We start from the raw sequence: 17,233 nt of genomic DNA, 5'->3' as shown, positions 1-17,233 counted from the left end.
GAAGTAAATTCGAAATTCGAATACCCTTGACCCTTGGTGCAAGGTGGGTCCGAGAATATGCTGGGCGAGCCACGAGCTTGATCCGGTTTAAGTCTAAGCGTACCGAATATAAACCAGACCAGACCACACCGATCCAATAGCAGCCCAATTAGATTAACTGCCAAGAACAATTCATCAAGATGGTCAAGCCCAATTAGTGCCAGCTTGATGAGTGAGTGTTGACTGAAAACCCTTTTTCTTATGAAATGCACTTTTCAATCCTTTCACATACACTTATAGCAATTTCTCTGCCACAAATGTAGTTTTTGCTATCAACAATGTCTACCTTCTACTTGGTTTTAGTTTTTATCCCAGAAAAGGAAAAATTCTAGAGGATAATAACATGTGGAAAGTGAGAGGAAGGAGAGGGGGTTGGCAGGAGGGTTTTGTCATTAATCAATGTGTGAAAATGAGACAAGGTTTTTCTGTTCCAGAATCAATCCTTTCAGGAAATCATTTATGGAAACCATAAATTATAAACTGGTCAAGCAGTCAATGGAAAACCCTATCTTACAGGAGTTTACAGTACTGGATCACTGATTCATGAGTTTTGGGGAACTGAACCATTCTGGATATGAATGCAATTACAGAGCAGAATTCAAATAATATAAACCAAATTGCTGATTGGAGATCTGTGAGGCAGACAAGGACTGGAACAGCTCTTTAAAATTTATTTCATTAACATCGGATTTCTGTACATGTTACAGTGTGATCAATTGATCAACATCTATTATAACCTTCTCCCTATCAGGGATGGCTTTCACCAACTCATCCGCTCCAATACATTAACTCAAACATTACAGTTTATGGAGGGACTGACTGTCTTAAACATCTATGACATAAAATTTCCCTTCCATTCTAATTTGAACAGCTTTGATGGCTGCAACTCTAGCAGCAGTGGCAGCTCTGTTTGCAGCAATGACAGCCTTTTTCACTAGGTCATCAACTGGGGGAAGCTGACTTGCACGCTCCGCTGCTTTTCGAGCCAACTATAGTTCAAAATGAGAAGCAGAAAAAGAATTGGAACCCAAGCATAAATATGACTGAAACAGTAAATGAGACAGAATGATAATTGATGATACCTGAACTGAACGGAGGACTGAATCAGAATATGAGGGTAGAGGAGTTTTGAGGACACCAGAGTCCAACTCCCCACATCTAGCATCTCCATTTCGGAAGGTGTACATACCGAAACCTTGCTTATAACCTTCATGCCATGAACCCTCATAACAGTGACCATTGGCAAAGTGATAGACCCCAAACCCATGGATCTTGTCTCCAAAATACTCTCCAGCATATGTATCTCCATTCCTGAATCACAAATAGACGTGGCAACCAATAATTAGATGCGTAAACAGCTTGCTTCTAAATTAAACCTTAAACCAAACAAAGATTCATAGAATTACAACAATAAGATTTTTCCAGATTGAATTCTTCATTCCTCCGAACTGAAAATACACTAAAATGGAGTTAGAAATACAACAACAACAACAACAATAAGCCTTGTCCCAATTAAATGGGGTCGCTACATGGATTCTTGCCTTCCAATCAGTTTTGTTTGAAGTCATGCTAGATACAAGGCCTAAGCTATGCATATCATTTCTCACCACTTCTCTTAAGGTTATCTTAGGTCTACCCCTAGCTCTTCTAGTCCCTTCAATCTGGATTATATCACTTCTCCATACAGGGGCATTTATAGGTATCTTTTAAACGTGGTCGTGCACCTCAAACGACTTTCTCGAAGCTTATCACTTATGTGAGTAACTCCCAAACCAACTCTAATATGATCATTCCTTATCTTATGCTTTCTAGTTTTGCCACTCATCCATCTTAGCATCCTCATTTTTGTTACACTAAGTTTATCTATATGATTCTTTTTAACAGCCCAATACTCTATACCGTACATCATAGCTGGTCGAACAACAGTCCTATAAAATTTTCCTTTAAGTTTTAATGGAATACGATGATCACACAATACCCTAAACACACCTCTCCATTTCATCCACCCTATTTTATTATCTTTGGGAAATATCATCCTCTATATCACCTCTTTTATTTATGATTGAACCTAGGTACCTAAAACAACCACTCTGAGGAATTTCCTCATCATCTAACGTAAAGTATCACCACCTCATAGTTTGCCCGATCATGACTAAAGTTACAAACTAGATATTTTGTATTCGTTCTACTTAGTTTTAAGCCTCTTGATTCCAAAGTTGTTATCCATGATTCTAATTTGATATTAATCCCCACTTGAGTCTCATCTATCAACACAATATCATCAGCAAAAAGCATACACTAGGGGACCTCATCTTGAATGTCTTTGATTAATTCATCCATTACAAATACAAATAGATATGGGCTTAAAGTTGATCCTTGATGTAGTCCAACTATAATTGGGAATTCATTACTTTGTCCCCCCACTGTTCTCACACTTGTCACCGAACCATCATACATATCCTCAACTATGTCTATATATTTACTTGCAACACTTCTTTTCTCTAGTACTTGCCAAATTAAAGCTCTAGGAACTCTATCATAAGCTTTTTCTAAGTCAATAAATACCATATGAAGGTCTTTCCTATATTCTCTATACCTTTCCATAAGTCTCCTAATTAGGTAATAGCCTCCGTTGTGGATCTTCCTCGCACTAAAATGAAGTTAGAAATAAAGAGCCTAAATCAATTTAACAGGAGGAAATCAATCTGTCTCCTCTTTCCTCACTTTTATATGAATCCAAATGGTCGAGTGCTCACTAAGGTAGTCAATACACTACTCATTCTTCATGACTCCACTGTATCAAGTCATTTCAAAAGGCAACAGGACAAGCACTAATGGATTCCTCTCCACCTCCGAACTTAAAAAAGACCCAAAAATGATTAGGCAATCAGTGAATGACAAACCAGGAAAAACACAAAGCTACCCAACTGCAGACAGAACACAATACTACTAGGGAATCCAAGAAAACAAACAGCAGCCTTAATTGAATACCAAGCAAATATCCTACAGTACAGTTCTCTCCATCAGGTTACATGGTAAAAATTCCACAGCAACACAAGAATAGAAGCATTCAAGCCTCCAAGAATGCATATTCTCTATTCATCCAAGAGAAGACGCTGAAGAAACAACTGAATCCATTTTCAACTTTAAATCCAACATCTTATAGAATATCTAAAAGACCATCCTTCTGTAAATCTATCCTTCTCATATAGGAGAGGATTACTTCCACTGATACCCCAGAACATTACTTGGGCTAAAGCACAGTTCACTACATATTAAAGAAAGATAATAAAAGACAAGATTTCTTTTTACCTGAAATGGTAGCAACCATGGCCATGCTTGACACCGAACTTGAATTCACCAGCATAGCAGCTCCCATCAGAGCAAGTCTGAACTCCCATACCGTTGCTCTGCCCATTAAACCATTCCCCATCATAGCCATCCCCTGTGTAGAACCTGTAAATCCCGTATCCATGTCTCAAACCTAACCTATACTGCCCTATGTACCTACTCCCCCTTGCCCAGCTCTCAATGCCGTATCCTTCGTATCTCCCATCAATCCAGTCTCCCTCGTACCTCCCATTCACAAAATAGTAATAAACACCACTCCCATTACACTTCCCTCGGTGAAATTCACCTTCATAGAAATCACCATTGCTGTAGAATTCCACGCCTTCTTTTGTAATCTCTTGTTTCTTGAAAGAAGAAGAGCCTTGGTCACCTATGAACCATTCGACAGACTTATTTCTGCCCTTTGAATTTTCTAACTTCTTGTTCTTCTCGTCCCAGGATTGTTTAAGAAACAATGCTGTTCGGATAATAAAACCCTTATTCCTACCAACAAAATAAAGCGCAACAGCGAAGAATAGAAGAGCTAATAATATGTCTTCTGAGTCAGGTTTTCCTTCTCGTCTGAGATAAAAGTAAAGGAACAAGAAGAAAGAGAAGCTCAGGAAACCCCTGCCAAGAATAGGAATGAAAAAATTTGGAAAACGATTTGAAGCTCCTAAGGTCGATTTATGGGGTTTCTCTTCATCTAACGCAGCTTCTTCGTCACGTAAAGCAGAGAGGCTATGGATTGAAGATCGAATGGTTGGAAAGGATCGAATAAGAGAAGATTGAGTCCTTTTAAGTTTGGACTGATTTTTCGAGCCTTCCATTGCGTTAACGTTTGTGAAATTGTTCTTTCTGAGATTTCTTTTCCCCTTAAATGAGATCTCTATAACGTGATATTCTGATCACGAGGATGGGAACGGTGAATGTCTGAGACATGGCAAGTGTGCTCAAGATGAGCAGACGCAGAAGCAGGTGCGCAGGCTTACAATGAGCGGAATGAAGAAGCGAAGAAGCTGATTGTCACCGAAGAACACTGAAATCTCCAAAACGAAACCGATCTTATTAGGAGCGGAGGGTTTCATATTTAGCCTTTCGATTGTATCTTAAACTATGAGATTAAGTTGGGATTGGTTGATTATTTATATCGTAGCTTGGATTGGTCATTACTCATTATATCTCGACGGTTGGATTTAGAGGATGTTTTTGAAACGTTTGATTGAAACAAAAAGAATTTCCCGCGTTTGACGGGAAGATATGAACGTTACGGTTCTGTTTTCCGCAAAATATAGACGTTAGGGTTTCTTTCGTAAAATATGAACGTTAGGGTTTTTTTTGTTTTTTTTTTCGTAAAATATGAACGTTAGGGTGTACGATGGAGATTATAAATTTATAATATTGTCCTGTTTTTTAATTTAAGTAATTCAGAATGCAACTTATGCAATTGAGGAATTTTGCGGACTCTGTGTCTAGCACTGGCTTCTGTTTATTCTGCTACAACAACAACAAGCTTTTTCCCAACAATATAACTGCTAAACTCTAGACTACATGAGATGCACAACAATATTATTGCATGATCAAGTGCATATTTGCTAAGATACAAGTTTTCATGTAACAAATTATGAGGTGTTTTTAGGTATTGTCTTCAATGTATCACGCCAGCTTCAATTAGTCATGTCCACTTCTTGCTTCTGCAACCATATACAGGTAGTAGAGAGGCACTAACTGTACATTCGGCAACGGAAATCCTTTTACATCAATGTGTTAATGTTGTTTGGAAACCAGAGTGGTTTTAAGATATATGTTAGAGTTCTTGTGTTTTTTGTTATATTTGAAATGAGTAAAATAGTATTGTTGATTCCCTGGCTCGGGGGCACCTGTAAATGTCTCATGTGATAAATTCTTCCTTGTCCTCTCGATGATTAGTGGATTTGTAAATCCCATGAAATTCTCATAATTCTCTTCAAAATAGGTGAAGGATAGTTCCTTGTCACACGAAAGGTAAATGATAAGGGTGTCAATTAGGAGTCTAGTAGATCCTTCACCTCGTCGAGGGAGCACAGACCTGCTCCTCGACGGCTTCCCAACCACACAAACATGTGGGACCCACAGGTAAAATTTTGAAGTTTTTTTAAATTTTTTTTCAAAAAGTACTTTTCACCTGTGGGCCCCACATATTTGTGTGGTTGGGAAGCCGTTGGGGAGCAGTCTCTGCTCCCCGTCGGGGTGAGGATCTAGACTCGTGAATTAGTGATGGGAATCGATGAAACTAGTAGAATCGGTTGGTATACTACTATATAAACTAGTTGAACCGGTTGGATCCTCAAGTGTTTTGGAACCCTAAATACAATGTATCTGTCTACCCTATCAGGAAAATATGTGGGTAATCCACATATTTCCTTCTAAATATTTGTAGATAAAAGGGCCCTAGAAAGCCCAAAGACATTGGTTTTTTTTTTTTCCCGGTAGAAAACAAAACTATATTGATGGAGACACAGGCTCTAGCTGAGGAGCAGGCTCCTTCAGCCAGACAGTGGAATTTTGCCAAATCAGTGCAGTCTCAAGCACTATGGCTTCCTAGGCCAAGGAATGAGCCAAAGAATTGGCCTCTCTTGGAGTAAAACAAAAAGCACATGAAAGGGGGGCTGTTGCCTGATATCTAATATTAGATATCACATTTTGAAGCTGAAATGGGATAGGGATATTTTCACGTACTCTTCTTCTGCTTCTCCTGGGATAAATTCAATTATTAGTATTTGTAATAAACGTCGTGGTTTAAACCCTTGGACTTGAGTGAGTCATGTAGGCCAATTTGTTTAGCTTAGACCCGGTTCACACGGTTCATCAGATACTTCTTAGTAGGGCACTTTTCGATAGAATACTTGCTTTGAAGGACATTTTATGGTGACTGTTAGTTGGCATAGTAACTTTCTCGGATAACTTTTGTCTAGCACCGATAATCTATATCTCAACAAAAATAATGATATAAGGGGATTTGAAGTATCTTTATCTGCACATCAGTCAAGACATTGAATTCAACATTTAATGCTATAGGGTTCAATAAATGCCCAATGCTTATTAAGAAGCTTCTCATTTGCTCGAACTTCCTCAAGTTATGTTCCTTATGTTTTGTTTGCCAAAGTAAGGATAGTTGTCACATCTGCACCCACATGATTCTGATCTTCTAATTAATGAGGGGTAGGGTGCAGCTGTCTTATGAAGCTTTTCCTCGAAGATTGTGTTTAACCTGGTGATTAAGTAAACCATTGTGCGCAATCTCAACCCTTCATCATGAGCTAGCAACTTTGAGGTATGGAGTTGAAATATAAGCCTCTTACTTAGTACATGCGGAGGTAAGTCCAATTATCTAAACTATGACATTTACTCTTTTGCAACTACCCAACGAGACATTCCTTCTTTGTCTTCTTAGAGCATCTACTCCTCTCTACGAAGATTTGTGTTTTTCAGATCTTGACTTAATAATTGGAGGTGGCTTCCTGTCCTTATAGGTGACCCACACTCACGTTTGTTGTTCCTCAGGAACCATGCTTGATCCAACAACGAACCGGATAGCCCACAGTCGGATTTTAGAACAACAATATAGAAAATATTTGCTTGTTGTCATTCTTTACACTCAAAAGTGATAACCATGTTGTATTTATTTATTTATTTATTATTATTATTATTATTATTATTATTATTATTATTATTATTTTGGATTCAGAAGAATAGGATAGACTAAATAATGTTGGTGATCCCATCCGTGCAGTTGTATCATGTATGTGTTGCTTTCATGGTATCTAGAAAATTAGGAATTTTCTTTCAATTATTGTAGCCTTGTAGTTGTAGATAGCTTTTCCTTTAGCTTGATTTGTCATTGAATGACAGTAAATGTTTCCCCATCTATTTATAGTTGTCTGATAATATTTCCACCACATGAGTGGTATATAAAGAAGTTTGCTTCATCTATGATTCTATGTTAAAGAATATTCTCTCGTTTATCCTGTTTTTAGTTTATCTAGAAGTTTATTGGCTTTTTAGTTGAAAGTCATACAATAATTCTTTGATAGTAAAGAATGTTTTTGTTTATAAATATCTCATTCCGCCAATGGAGGAGTAGTAGGATGGTTAGGAACCCGCTTCTCAGTGGAGAGGTCATGGGTTCAACTCCTGCCGGCGGCATATGTAATATCCCTATCACCATATATAAAAAGCGCCTTTATACCAAAAAAAAAAAATATCTCAATCCCATGCATATCTTAAATTTTATCATCCATGAGTATCCTTTCTTTTCTTTTGACCTTCCTGATTACTAGAATTCAAAGGTTCTTTGATCCCATAAGATCTACAGATGTGGGTTATAAAATAGTTAGTATGTGTTTTTAAACTGATGAATCAAATATAATAATTTTTTATTTAATAATATAGTTCACTACAATTGCAGTTTTATATACTAAGGTAAGTTAGGAAGTATTTTTCAAATTAAAATTGACCGTTACCATTTTGAATTATATGTAATTTTGATTTTTATTAGAGTTATATATACGTATGTATCTTAAAAAACAATTGCGGGGATAGCTCAGTTGGGAGAGCGTCAGACTGAAGATCTGAAGGTCGCGTGTTCGATCCACGCTCACCGCAATTTTTCCCGTTTTTGCCCGGCAATATATATCATTAATCTTGATGATTTTGCTATATTTATAAGTTATTCTATGTAGATTTCTCGAAATAAACAAATTTTGGTCTTGATCATGTGTAAAATTGGTAAGTTTTGATACAATCGGGAATCGCTTATAAGTGCAAGAAATAGTATAAAAATCATCATTAATCTTGATGATTTTGCTATAAAAAGTTTTTCAATTTATAAGTTATTCTATGTATATTTTCTTTCGAATTACATTTAACACATTAACTTTTGAGTCTTGAATCATTGTGATAAAATTGGTAAGATTGTGATACAATCGCGAGAGAAATCGCCTATCATCATTAATCTTGATGATTTTGTTATAAAAAGTTTTTCTATTTATAAGTTATTCTATGTAGATTTTCTTCCGAATTACATTTAACACATTAACTTTTGAGTCTTGAATCATTGTGATAAAATTGGTAAGATTGTGATACAATCGCGAGAGAAATCGCCTAAAAAGTGCAAGAAATATTATAAAAATCACACAAACAAAAAATAAAAAAATAAAATTTTCCGAAATATCGCGTATATGGAGGCCTTTGGCGCGGTTTGGGTGGTACCCGGGTCGCCGGCGTGTTCCCAAACAAAAAATTTTTCGAAATATCGCGATATATCGCGAGATATCGCGATGAGTCTTGAATCATTGTGATAAAATTAGTAAGATTGTGATACAATCGCGAGAGAAATCGCCTAAAAAGTGCAAGAAATAGTATAAAAATCACACACACAAAAAAAAAAAAAAAAATAGAATTTTCCGAAATATCGCGATATATAGCTAGATATCGCCGATTTTTGGTAAATATCGTTTCGCCCCTGGCGAAACTGGCGAATTTTGCGGAAATTTTTTTCCATGGTTTCTCCAGTTCCCCACCCCTAATTTTCTTTTTTTTATTTTTTGGCACGATGCCCCTACCCCTAGTCTACAGATTAATAAATCGTGAGAATCAGCGGGCCCCAGCCCCCAACCTCCAACCCCCAACCCTATTGGCTTTTCGTCTTTCGGGAATCTCTCTATTTAGACCGCCGGCGATAAGTCCGTTTGCTTGCTGGGGAAGGCGGAGATTTCGGAATCCTGTCACTCTCTCGCTGTAAATAGAACAAAGCAAAGCCATCCACGTGTATTACATTTCCTCGAAACAAACGTGTTCGCTGCTACTTGTTCGGCTTTCTTCCAATCAAAGCATGCCATAAAAGCAATTCAAATATCTCCGCCCCAACCACCGATGGATTCCGGCGATACCAATTTCGACTTCGTTTCGCTGAACGATCTCTGTTAAATTATGCATCACTTATGCTGTATCTCAATGGTTTCCGATCGAAGTTCTTCGTTGTCGTCATCGTCGTCGTCTAAGGTACTCAAAACTTCATCTCCTTCTCATCCATCGCGGAATATCGCCGCACCGAGATCTGATTCCGATAGTAATGACGGATTCCTCGTTGGAAGAGGCGATTTCAGTCGCCTGAGTTTAAGGTCTGGTGTGCTTCCACCGATGGAGTTATCGTCGAAGTCTTTGCCTGATCCGCAGCAATTACCTGATGACGGGGATAGTTTAAAGGGCAACGATATAGTTGGTAAATTCATCTGTGGAATTCTTTATAAATGGGTGAATATTGGAAAAGGTTGGAGGCAGAGGTGGTTAGTTCTTCAGGATGGTGTTCTGTCTTATTACAAGATTCATGGACCCGACAAATTTTGTGTCAATCAAGAAACCGAGAAAGGATCCAAGATCATCGGAGAAGAATCGCTCCGTCAAATTAATTGCCCTACGAATGTGCAATCCCTACTTCGCCGGCTTCCTTCGGGTGAAATTCACCTCAAGGTCTCTTTTTTCTTTCTGATCTATTCTTGTTGTAGATGGAATCTTTAAGTTTTCCAAGCGTAATTCTTTTGGTATTCTTTTAGGTTTCGACGATCCGCCAGAGCAAATCGGATGACAAGAGATTCTCGATCTTTTCCGGCACGAAAGAGTTGCATTTAAGGGCCGCAACAAAGGAGGATAGAATGGCTTGGATGGAGGCATTGCAGGCTGTGAAGGACATGTTGTCAAAAACGTCGAACACCGAGTTAATGGCTCCTGTAGATGACGTTGTCCTCTCGACAGAGAGGTTGAGGCAGAGATTATTGGAGGAAGGCGTGAGTGAAGCCGCTATTCAAGATTGTGAACAGATCGTTAGGAGTGAATTCTCTTCGTTTCAAAACCATCTTGTGCTTTTCAAGCAGAAAGAGAATCTCCTTATTGACACATTGCGACAGCTAGAGGTATATATAATGATTCGTAAGAAACAACTCAGCCAATCGAACTAAGAATTCTTCTTCAGTTTCTTCTCCGACTGCTTCTCAGAACGTCCCTACTACACGGCTGTAGGACAGACTTTTCTGTTCTTCTTTTCTTCCAGTGGTCCATTCTTAGACATGTAAGGATCTTGCAGATTATTTGTTCATGTTCATTTGTACAGATGTTCAGATCTGGAGCGTTCAGTTAAGTAAAATGTAGATTTTGTAATATAACCATTATGAATTACGGCATTAACAATGTATGTGAAGCACAAAGCCACAGAGTCTGTTTTATTGTGAAGAGAGTTTCACTGTCCACTGACGAGATTCTGTTGAATATAAGCAATTTCTTGGTTACAGATTTCCATTTTAAGTTTGGAACAGAGGGAACAAAATGAAGCGTCATTATGACTAATATCTGGATTTAAATAGTAAAGCCTGGCCAAATGAATTTCAGTTTCCTTGTTGAGCAGCCCTCCCCTGTATCGATTGCTTTGGTGGGTTGAATTTTCTGATCATGCCAGCAGCATGCTTATTGTTCAGTTGTTGATTCAAATTTATTTCTTCCACCTCAAAGACACCGTTCCATCTGCTCCACTTAAGTTTGTGGCTTATGAATTAGGCTATTGAACTAGTGCAATTTTTTGGGTAGGATTTTTCTTACCCCCTTTGTCTTCCAAGGATCATTAAAAATGTTGATAGCCTGATGCAGAATTCTCAACCTGAATCCTGCCTGTTCTTTGTGGTCACGAAGACATTGGTTACCACTCTTCTTTTGTCTTATGAAACTTACATCCTTTAATTTCTTTACTTATTTATCAATCTTCTCCATGAGGAGTGGATGAATGTGGGGTTGTAAAATGATAGTCTGTTTCTGATAGAAAAAATGACAATGCCAGAAAGCAAAGTTATTCAAGTTCTTTTTCTCATAGAACTCCCGCTGGGCTGCTCTGATGACTAGATGAGTATCTACTTTAAAGGAATCTCCCTGCAGTGCACATTTGCTCGTCCATGACTATAAAAGAGGGCAACCCCGGTGCTGAAGGCTTCCGCACAAGCAGAGTCCGGTAGGCACTTCGTAAGTGGCAGACAGTTTTGAGTTTTGTCATTGTTATATGTTCTGTCCTTTGTATTGTTTACAAATTAAGCATAAATCCTCTTGATTCTGTATGTATTAATTCCATCGCATGTATTTTTGGTAATGTTCTTTTAGTTGTACACATGTTCGTCTTTTACAGATTGGATGCTGGTTGTTTGAGTACACCACTAGGAAGATGTCCATTTCCGATTGCCTAGTGCTTCTTGTAATAGTTCAAAACCTGACCTCTTTCTCTCTCTCAAATTCAAACTTTGTTAGCGTGGTACTTCTATTGGTATGCTTGGCATGAGTTGACATGGATAACACCATGCTTGTGACAAATACCTATCTTTACTCTACTTCTATTGGTATGCTTGGCATGAGTTGACATGGATAACACCATGCTTGTGACAAATACCTATCTTTACTCTTATGCCCTGCTGTCTATATATCTATCTCTCTACACTGAAATTTCAAGGCAAAATCATCAACTAGTTAATGGTGTATTTCTTTTATCATTTGCTCAAGCTATTGGTTTTTTTACTTGAGTTGGCACAGTTTGCCCTTTTAAGTAATTCTTCCCAATAAAAGTCATCAGAAGAATAGATTGGAATATTAATGGTGCCTTGGGAAAATCACTGTTGTCTTGCATTGGAGCTTGGGAGCTGTCATGAAGAGAGGGACATGGAGCAGTAGTTGATCTTGCTTGGCAGTTGGTTTGAGACTGCAAATGCAGCAGTGAATGGTTGCTACTGCCGGGAGAACACCTTTAATTTGAAACAGCTTCTCAGGCTTAGGTTGGCTTGGAGCTCAGCGTCGTCGTCAAGGCATCATTTAAAATCCACAACTGCTAGCCAAGCAACTAGTTTTTATTTTGTAAAATGTTTATAATAATCATTCTTAAGCCCTTTGATGCAGCCACATTAAGGATGAAATTTGGATTATACGGTGGTGGGGACTGGGGACTAGTATGGATGTACTCATAACTGAGAAATATGAATCCCACTCTTAACCCATTTGTAGACACTCCCCCGAGGAATCCAGGGAGTTGTTGCCTGAACTATTGATACAAATTCTCGTCTTGGTATTGCTTTTTGCAACCATGAAGTTCATCTTTGCCATGTCAGACTTCTACTTTTGATTCTAGGACTGTAGGCAAGATGTCAAGTGCATGCCCAACAGCCCTAGGGAACGGTTTCAAGTGGATCCACAAATGATGGAACCAGACCAATAGAAGCAGCTACTTTTATTCCGTTCTTTAGTGTTGCTGGCTAATTTGATTAATTCTGCTTGTCAGGCAGAGAACAGTCTGTAATACATACACACAAACACTAAGCTGGTTGAGGCTTTGAGGTTATTTTGGCTATGAAATTTTGTTTATAAAGCATGAATGGACAGTATGTGAGCTTTAGTATTTTCTTTCTTAATATATAGGTCTGGAAGTATTCATCATTGTTGCTTTTGAATTTGTTTCACTATTTGGTTGAATTCAGTTGCAGCTGAAGATGAGTCAACATGTTTTCTTGGAAATGCTAGTGATAGTACCTTATTAACTTGAAAAAAATACATACTTATGATTTAGTATGCTTTTTCAACTTCAAATCACTTGATGGTTGGATTTTCTGGGAAACAGCCAGCTGAGGTTCTTATGGTACTAGCATTTTCTGTGTCTGCAGATGCATTAACTGATGGGACACTGCAAACCTTTCAATCTACTCCTCCAGGAGTTGCATGAGGTTTGTTGTCCAGATAAAGGGGCTTTATTTTATCTCAGAAATGGTTCCATCTTCACCATACAGATTTTGAATCAGTAGTCTAAAATTTTAGGTTTCCGTATGCTATTTTTTTTATTTAAATATTTTCCTGGATGAATATTGCTAATGGTTCTTTGTTGCTACTGATTGTAAGAAAATGCTTTTGATTTTTATTTTATGGTTCCCAGTGATTTAACTTTGAGTTAGTGTTGAACCTGCTTATAACCATGATGACAATTATTGTACGAAGATTTTATGAGGTTACTGGGTGTTCTCAAGGTGTTCTTAACTCGACTTTGTGTCAGTTGAATGGGGTTTGTCTTTAGTAAATATAAGCTTAGTTGATATGCATAGGTGCAGCCGTGCAGCAATGGAAAATGCTTTAATATGTGGTTTTTCTGAGACTGACAGTAATGTCAAAGAGACTGTTGTACTTGTCTTGAAAGGGCAGTTGGTGATGAATATCTTGAGTCCTTAGCATAACTTGGGGAGATTGGAAAGTCTTTAGGCTTTGTTAGTTGGGATGGGCTTTAAGGGCTAGCCATTTTAATGCAAGCTTTTTGGTCAAGCATTTACGGGTTGGGCTCTGGTAAATTTTTAGATGCTGGTGGGATTGGTTGTGCCGGTTTGTCCAACTTGCTGTGCTGGTTTCCATTATGAGCAGTGACTAACACCCTATTAATATAATCTTTAGAATTTATACTGATGTGTTATTAAAATAGTTTTCTTCCACCAATGGGCTATTCTCATTTCTTACATATCGCTAACTTAAAAAGTTGAAACAGGTTTTAACTTGGATTAGAACTGCAAGCCGTTTGGTGATTCATTTAGATGAACTAGTCAAATTTTTACATGATAATAAGCAACTCTGCAAATTTTGGGCTGTGTTAGTCAATTTTTTTTTTTTAATGTTTTGTAATAAAACTATTTTGATGTGTTCAAGATGAATTAGTTGACAGTGGTTTAAATGTTACAGTAATTCATCACCCAAGGATTGTTGCATGCCATTGTGGGGGCACAGGGGCTAAATGCACTTCAGAATGAAAATCTGCACATGATCTCAAGTTGATATTGAAGATGGCTGAGAGGGGAAAAAAAAAGCTGGATTGACCAAGTATAGATTCTATTTAGATGGCTTCTGCATCGTCTGATTCTTCTTCGGTCCAGAGATAGACATTGAAGCTTAAGCCACTTTCTTGCAGTTCTATCACCTTCACGATCAATGATGGATCCTCCAACAGTGATTTGGTTAGATCACTGGCACCCTTTTGATTTGTCCTTAATTTTTCTAGCGACAGAGCTATGTAATTGTGGGGTCATTTAATCCAGCTCAGTCCTTTGATGTTCTCACTCTTGAGTTTGAAGATGGAGAAGTTATTCAGTGGACCAAGGTATGAGTATACTAGTTTATCGTCATGCATCTTATGTATTTGAGTTTCCTGCTGAGGAGTGTATCCTGCTGTCAGGTAACTACATCCATCTTATACTGGAAAAGTGCTAGGTGACCATTATGTTGCAATGAGCATTCAGAGAAATCGTGGCCATTCAGTATTCATGGGAATTCAAATTCAAGGAGCAATCAATCATAGATCGAAATCCTGATCAGGTGCATCATGAGCCATATTTTCTTTATATTTGTGGGCATTCTATAGTGATCAGTATTTTTTTTCTTCCGTAAACTTGTTATAGATATGATTTCCCTCTTAATCGCCTTTTTTGCTTATTGTGTTACTTAAGTAGAATTCTTCCTTAATCTGCAAAAACATCCTAGTGCCAATTGGTGAAATACAAAATCCCTGACATACTTATGTTTGTTTCGCTCATCCCACTGAAATTTCACTATTAAATAAAGTTGAACCTAATGCATTTCCTTGACCATAAGGTAGTACTACACTCTTTGGTTTCATAATACAGAATTCTTGGTTTAATTGGTCTAAGTTTCTACTTCTGGGTTCTGGAGTAAAGATGCAGAAGTGGTTGTGAACAATGAACCATGACTTTAAACAACACTAATCAGGTGTCATTTCCACGAGTGGCATTTTCATTCTATAGACCAAACATGGCAGTGGTAGATACATTTTCCATCAAATTGACCTTACAAAAAGGGGGGTGGGGGGATTTGACCCATGTCAGTACAGTGACAACCTAAAGACATTATTCCATTTCAAGACTAATATAAAGACATTAGGCATAATCCAACCAACTTGGTCACCTGAGTCTTATGTTTGCATTTTGTTTCATTAAAATAAAATAATTCATTCATAATTTAGAAATTCACATAAATAATAACTACAGATCCTTCAGCCATTAATGCAAGTATAACTTTTTCAATAATTTAGAATTAAATAGATAAAGTGAATGAAAATAAGAAGGGAAAAAAAATGAAAGCCATCTATGCTAGTATTACTAGATTGAAACTGTAAGGCATAACCAGCAAACTGGAATATAAGTAGAGATTAGAGAATAATTAGTATAATAAGGGCTATAATCAAGCCTAAATTTTGCTATTATATATGCAAGATGGAGAAAGAAACTAATACCAGAAAGGAAAATTTCCTTTTTATTTTATGGACATTCCATCTTTTTCAGCTACAGGGAGATGCTGATCTTGATACCCTTGGTGACACCTATTAAGGGTCTAAAAGTCAAATTACATGACTTTTTAATGGAGAAAATTGTCGTTTATTAGCGAGGAGGGTTCACCAACCTATCCTAGTGTTTACAAAATACTCATTAGGTTTTAATGGATTGTGATTTATTTTTGTGGCACCTTCTGCCATGATTAACGGATTTCCATTCACTGGATGAAGGATTATTCTGACCTGTCTTAATTATATGATCACCATATATTAGCTGTTTTTCTCTTATGCATTACAGACCATCTGATTAAACAGGTGATGCTAGAAAAATATAGCTGAGTTGGCTGAGGAATGTGCAGGTTTGCCTTAGTCAAGGTGGGAGTCTTTTCATTAACAGTGCAAATCTTGACCAATAGAGACCCATTGAATAATTGATTATGACCTTGATTTAATACCTTTTAAAATAATAAACATAAATTAAATTAAATTAATTAAAATTTAAAGGGCTATGGTAATTGCTAAACAATACTAGTACAGATTTAAGGTATTCTCAGCAAAAAAAAAGTACAGAAAGTACAGATTTAAGATCTAATTAAGGTATCACTGCTAGATTTTTCCAACATTTTGAAAAGGTCTCCTCTTTAGAAGAAAAAGAAATTTGTTTAATCTTACTTTGGTATTACTTTGGGATGATATCCACCTACTTTTGGTTGCACCTACACCACCCACTCACCTTTCACTCCCCCCAGATATTACTTAAGAACTCGTTTGATGAGTCAAATTAGAAATTTCATACATTGGTGAACACCTCTGCTTCCTTCTTATCTCAGAAACTGGTAGCTTTTTTATATAGGGAGAGTAAGGAACTTTGTTCCTAGCCATACTATGAGGCATTGATCTTTCTAACTGAGCCAACCTCTTAAGGTTTGAACACTACTAAAGGAAAAACTGAAAAAGTTAGTACAATGGATAAACAGTGAATCAAACTACCAAACCTGTAAACTGCATATACAAACAATGATATGAACTAGTCACCAGATAATTTTGAAATAACTTATCTGTGGAAGAAATCACTAGCCAAAGTGATTCACCTTAGAAAGAATTTTTGCTAATCTCACAAAATATGTGTGGGATGTTACTCAAGAACCAATACAAACAGGATACATAGGATTTTTTGGCATCAAGAGCCCTGTGAAATTGAGGGAATGGAATATAACTATTAACTTCCTAATTAGTGTTTGGCTTGCAGGGAAATAGGGGAAAAATAAAAAAATGAACACCCGCCTCCTGTTGCTGAAGCTCTGGGGATGTAGCAGCCTAGCAGATGAAGATCCAGCGTTGTAAACGTGGTCTTCTGGCTGCTGCGCGAGTTCAAACAAAACTTCCACTATTTTCTCACTAATAAGAAGATTCTCTCTATATTTTTTTATTCAAAACTAAAAGCCTTAGGGACAAGGGGATATTTGTAATGTAATAAATACCAAGTGG

General features: G+C 37.4%; 2 protein-coding genes and 1 non-coding gene across 3 annotated transcripts; 2 read left to right on the top strand and 1 right to left on the bottom strand.

Annotated features, from left to right (window-relative positions):
• Positions 1 to 695: 695 nt before the first annotated feature.
• Positions 696 to 4,464, bottom strand: LOC149021172 (uncharacterized). The gene is made up of 3 exons (XM_089147062.1): positions 3,352 to 4,464; positions 1,122 to 1,350; positions 696 to 1,028 (listed from the first exon to the last, which is right to left on the bottom strand). The coding sequence occupies exons 1-3, from the start codon at positions 4,197 to 4,199 to the stop codon at positions 864 to 866; spliced, it is 1,242 nt and encodes a 413-aa protein (XP_089003188.1). The 5' UTR covers positions 4,200 to 4,464; the 3' UTR covers positions 696 to 863.
• A 3,476-nt stretch (positions 4,465 to 7,940) lies between these two features.
• Positions 7,941 to 8,013, top strand: TRNAF-GAA (transfer RNA phenylalanine (anticodon GAA)). Its single transcript has one exon. It is a non-coding gene; the product is annotated as a tRNA-Phe (tRNA).
• A 1,075-nt stretch (positions 8,014 to 9,088) lies between these two features.
• On the top strand, positions 9,089 to 17,229 carry LOC149021170 (Pleckstrin homology (PH) domain superfamily protein). Its single transcript, XM_089149431.1, is given in 3 exon segments — positions 9,089 to 9,879; positions 9,963 to 10,343; positions 10,345 to 17,229. Coding segments are annotated over 3 exon segments (1,002 nt in total). The 5' UTR covers positions 9,089 to 9,339; the 3' UTR covers positions 10,426 to 17,229.
• The last annotated feature ends 4 nt before the right edge of the window (positions 17,230 to 17,233 follow it).

The sequence above is a fragment of the Hakea prostrata genome, chromosome 3 (genome assembly GCF_041222555.1).
Source record: "Hakea prostrata isolate BN-2017 chromosome 3, UWA_Hpros_2, whole genome shotgun sequence".
Taxonomy (NCBI): domain Eukaryota; kingdom Viridiplantae; phylum Streptophyta; class Magnoliopsida; order Proteales; family Proteaceae; genus Hakea; species Hakea prostrata.
Note: the sequence above shows the minus strand (reverse complement) of the source record. Positions and strands in the feature narration are given on the sequence as shown.

Coding starts and splice junctions, on each gene's coding strand:
- LOC149021172 (XM_089147062.1), bottom strand. CDS start 4,199: ATGGAAGGCTCGAAAAATCAGTCCAAACTTAAAAGGACTCAATCTTCT. Junction 1,351..3,351: donor CATGGTTGCTACCATTTCAG/GTAAAAAGAAAT, acceptor TTTGTGATTCAG/GAATGGAGATACATATGCTG. Junction 1,029..1,121: donor CAGTCCTCCGTTCAGTTCAG/GTATCATCAATT, acceptor TTTGAACTATAG/TTGGCTCGAAAAGCAGCGGA.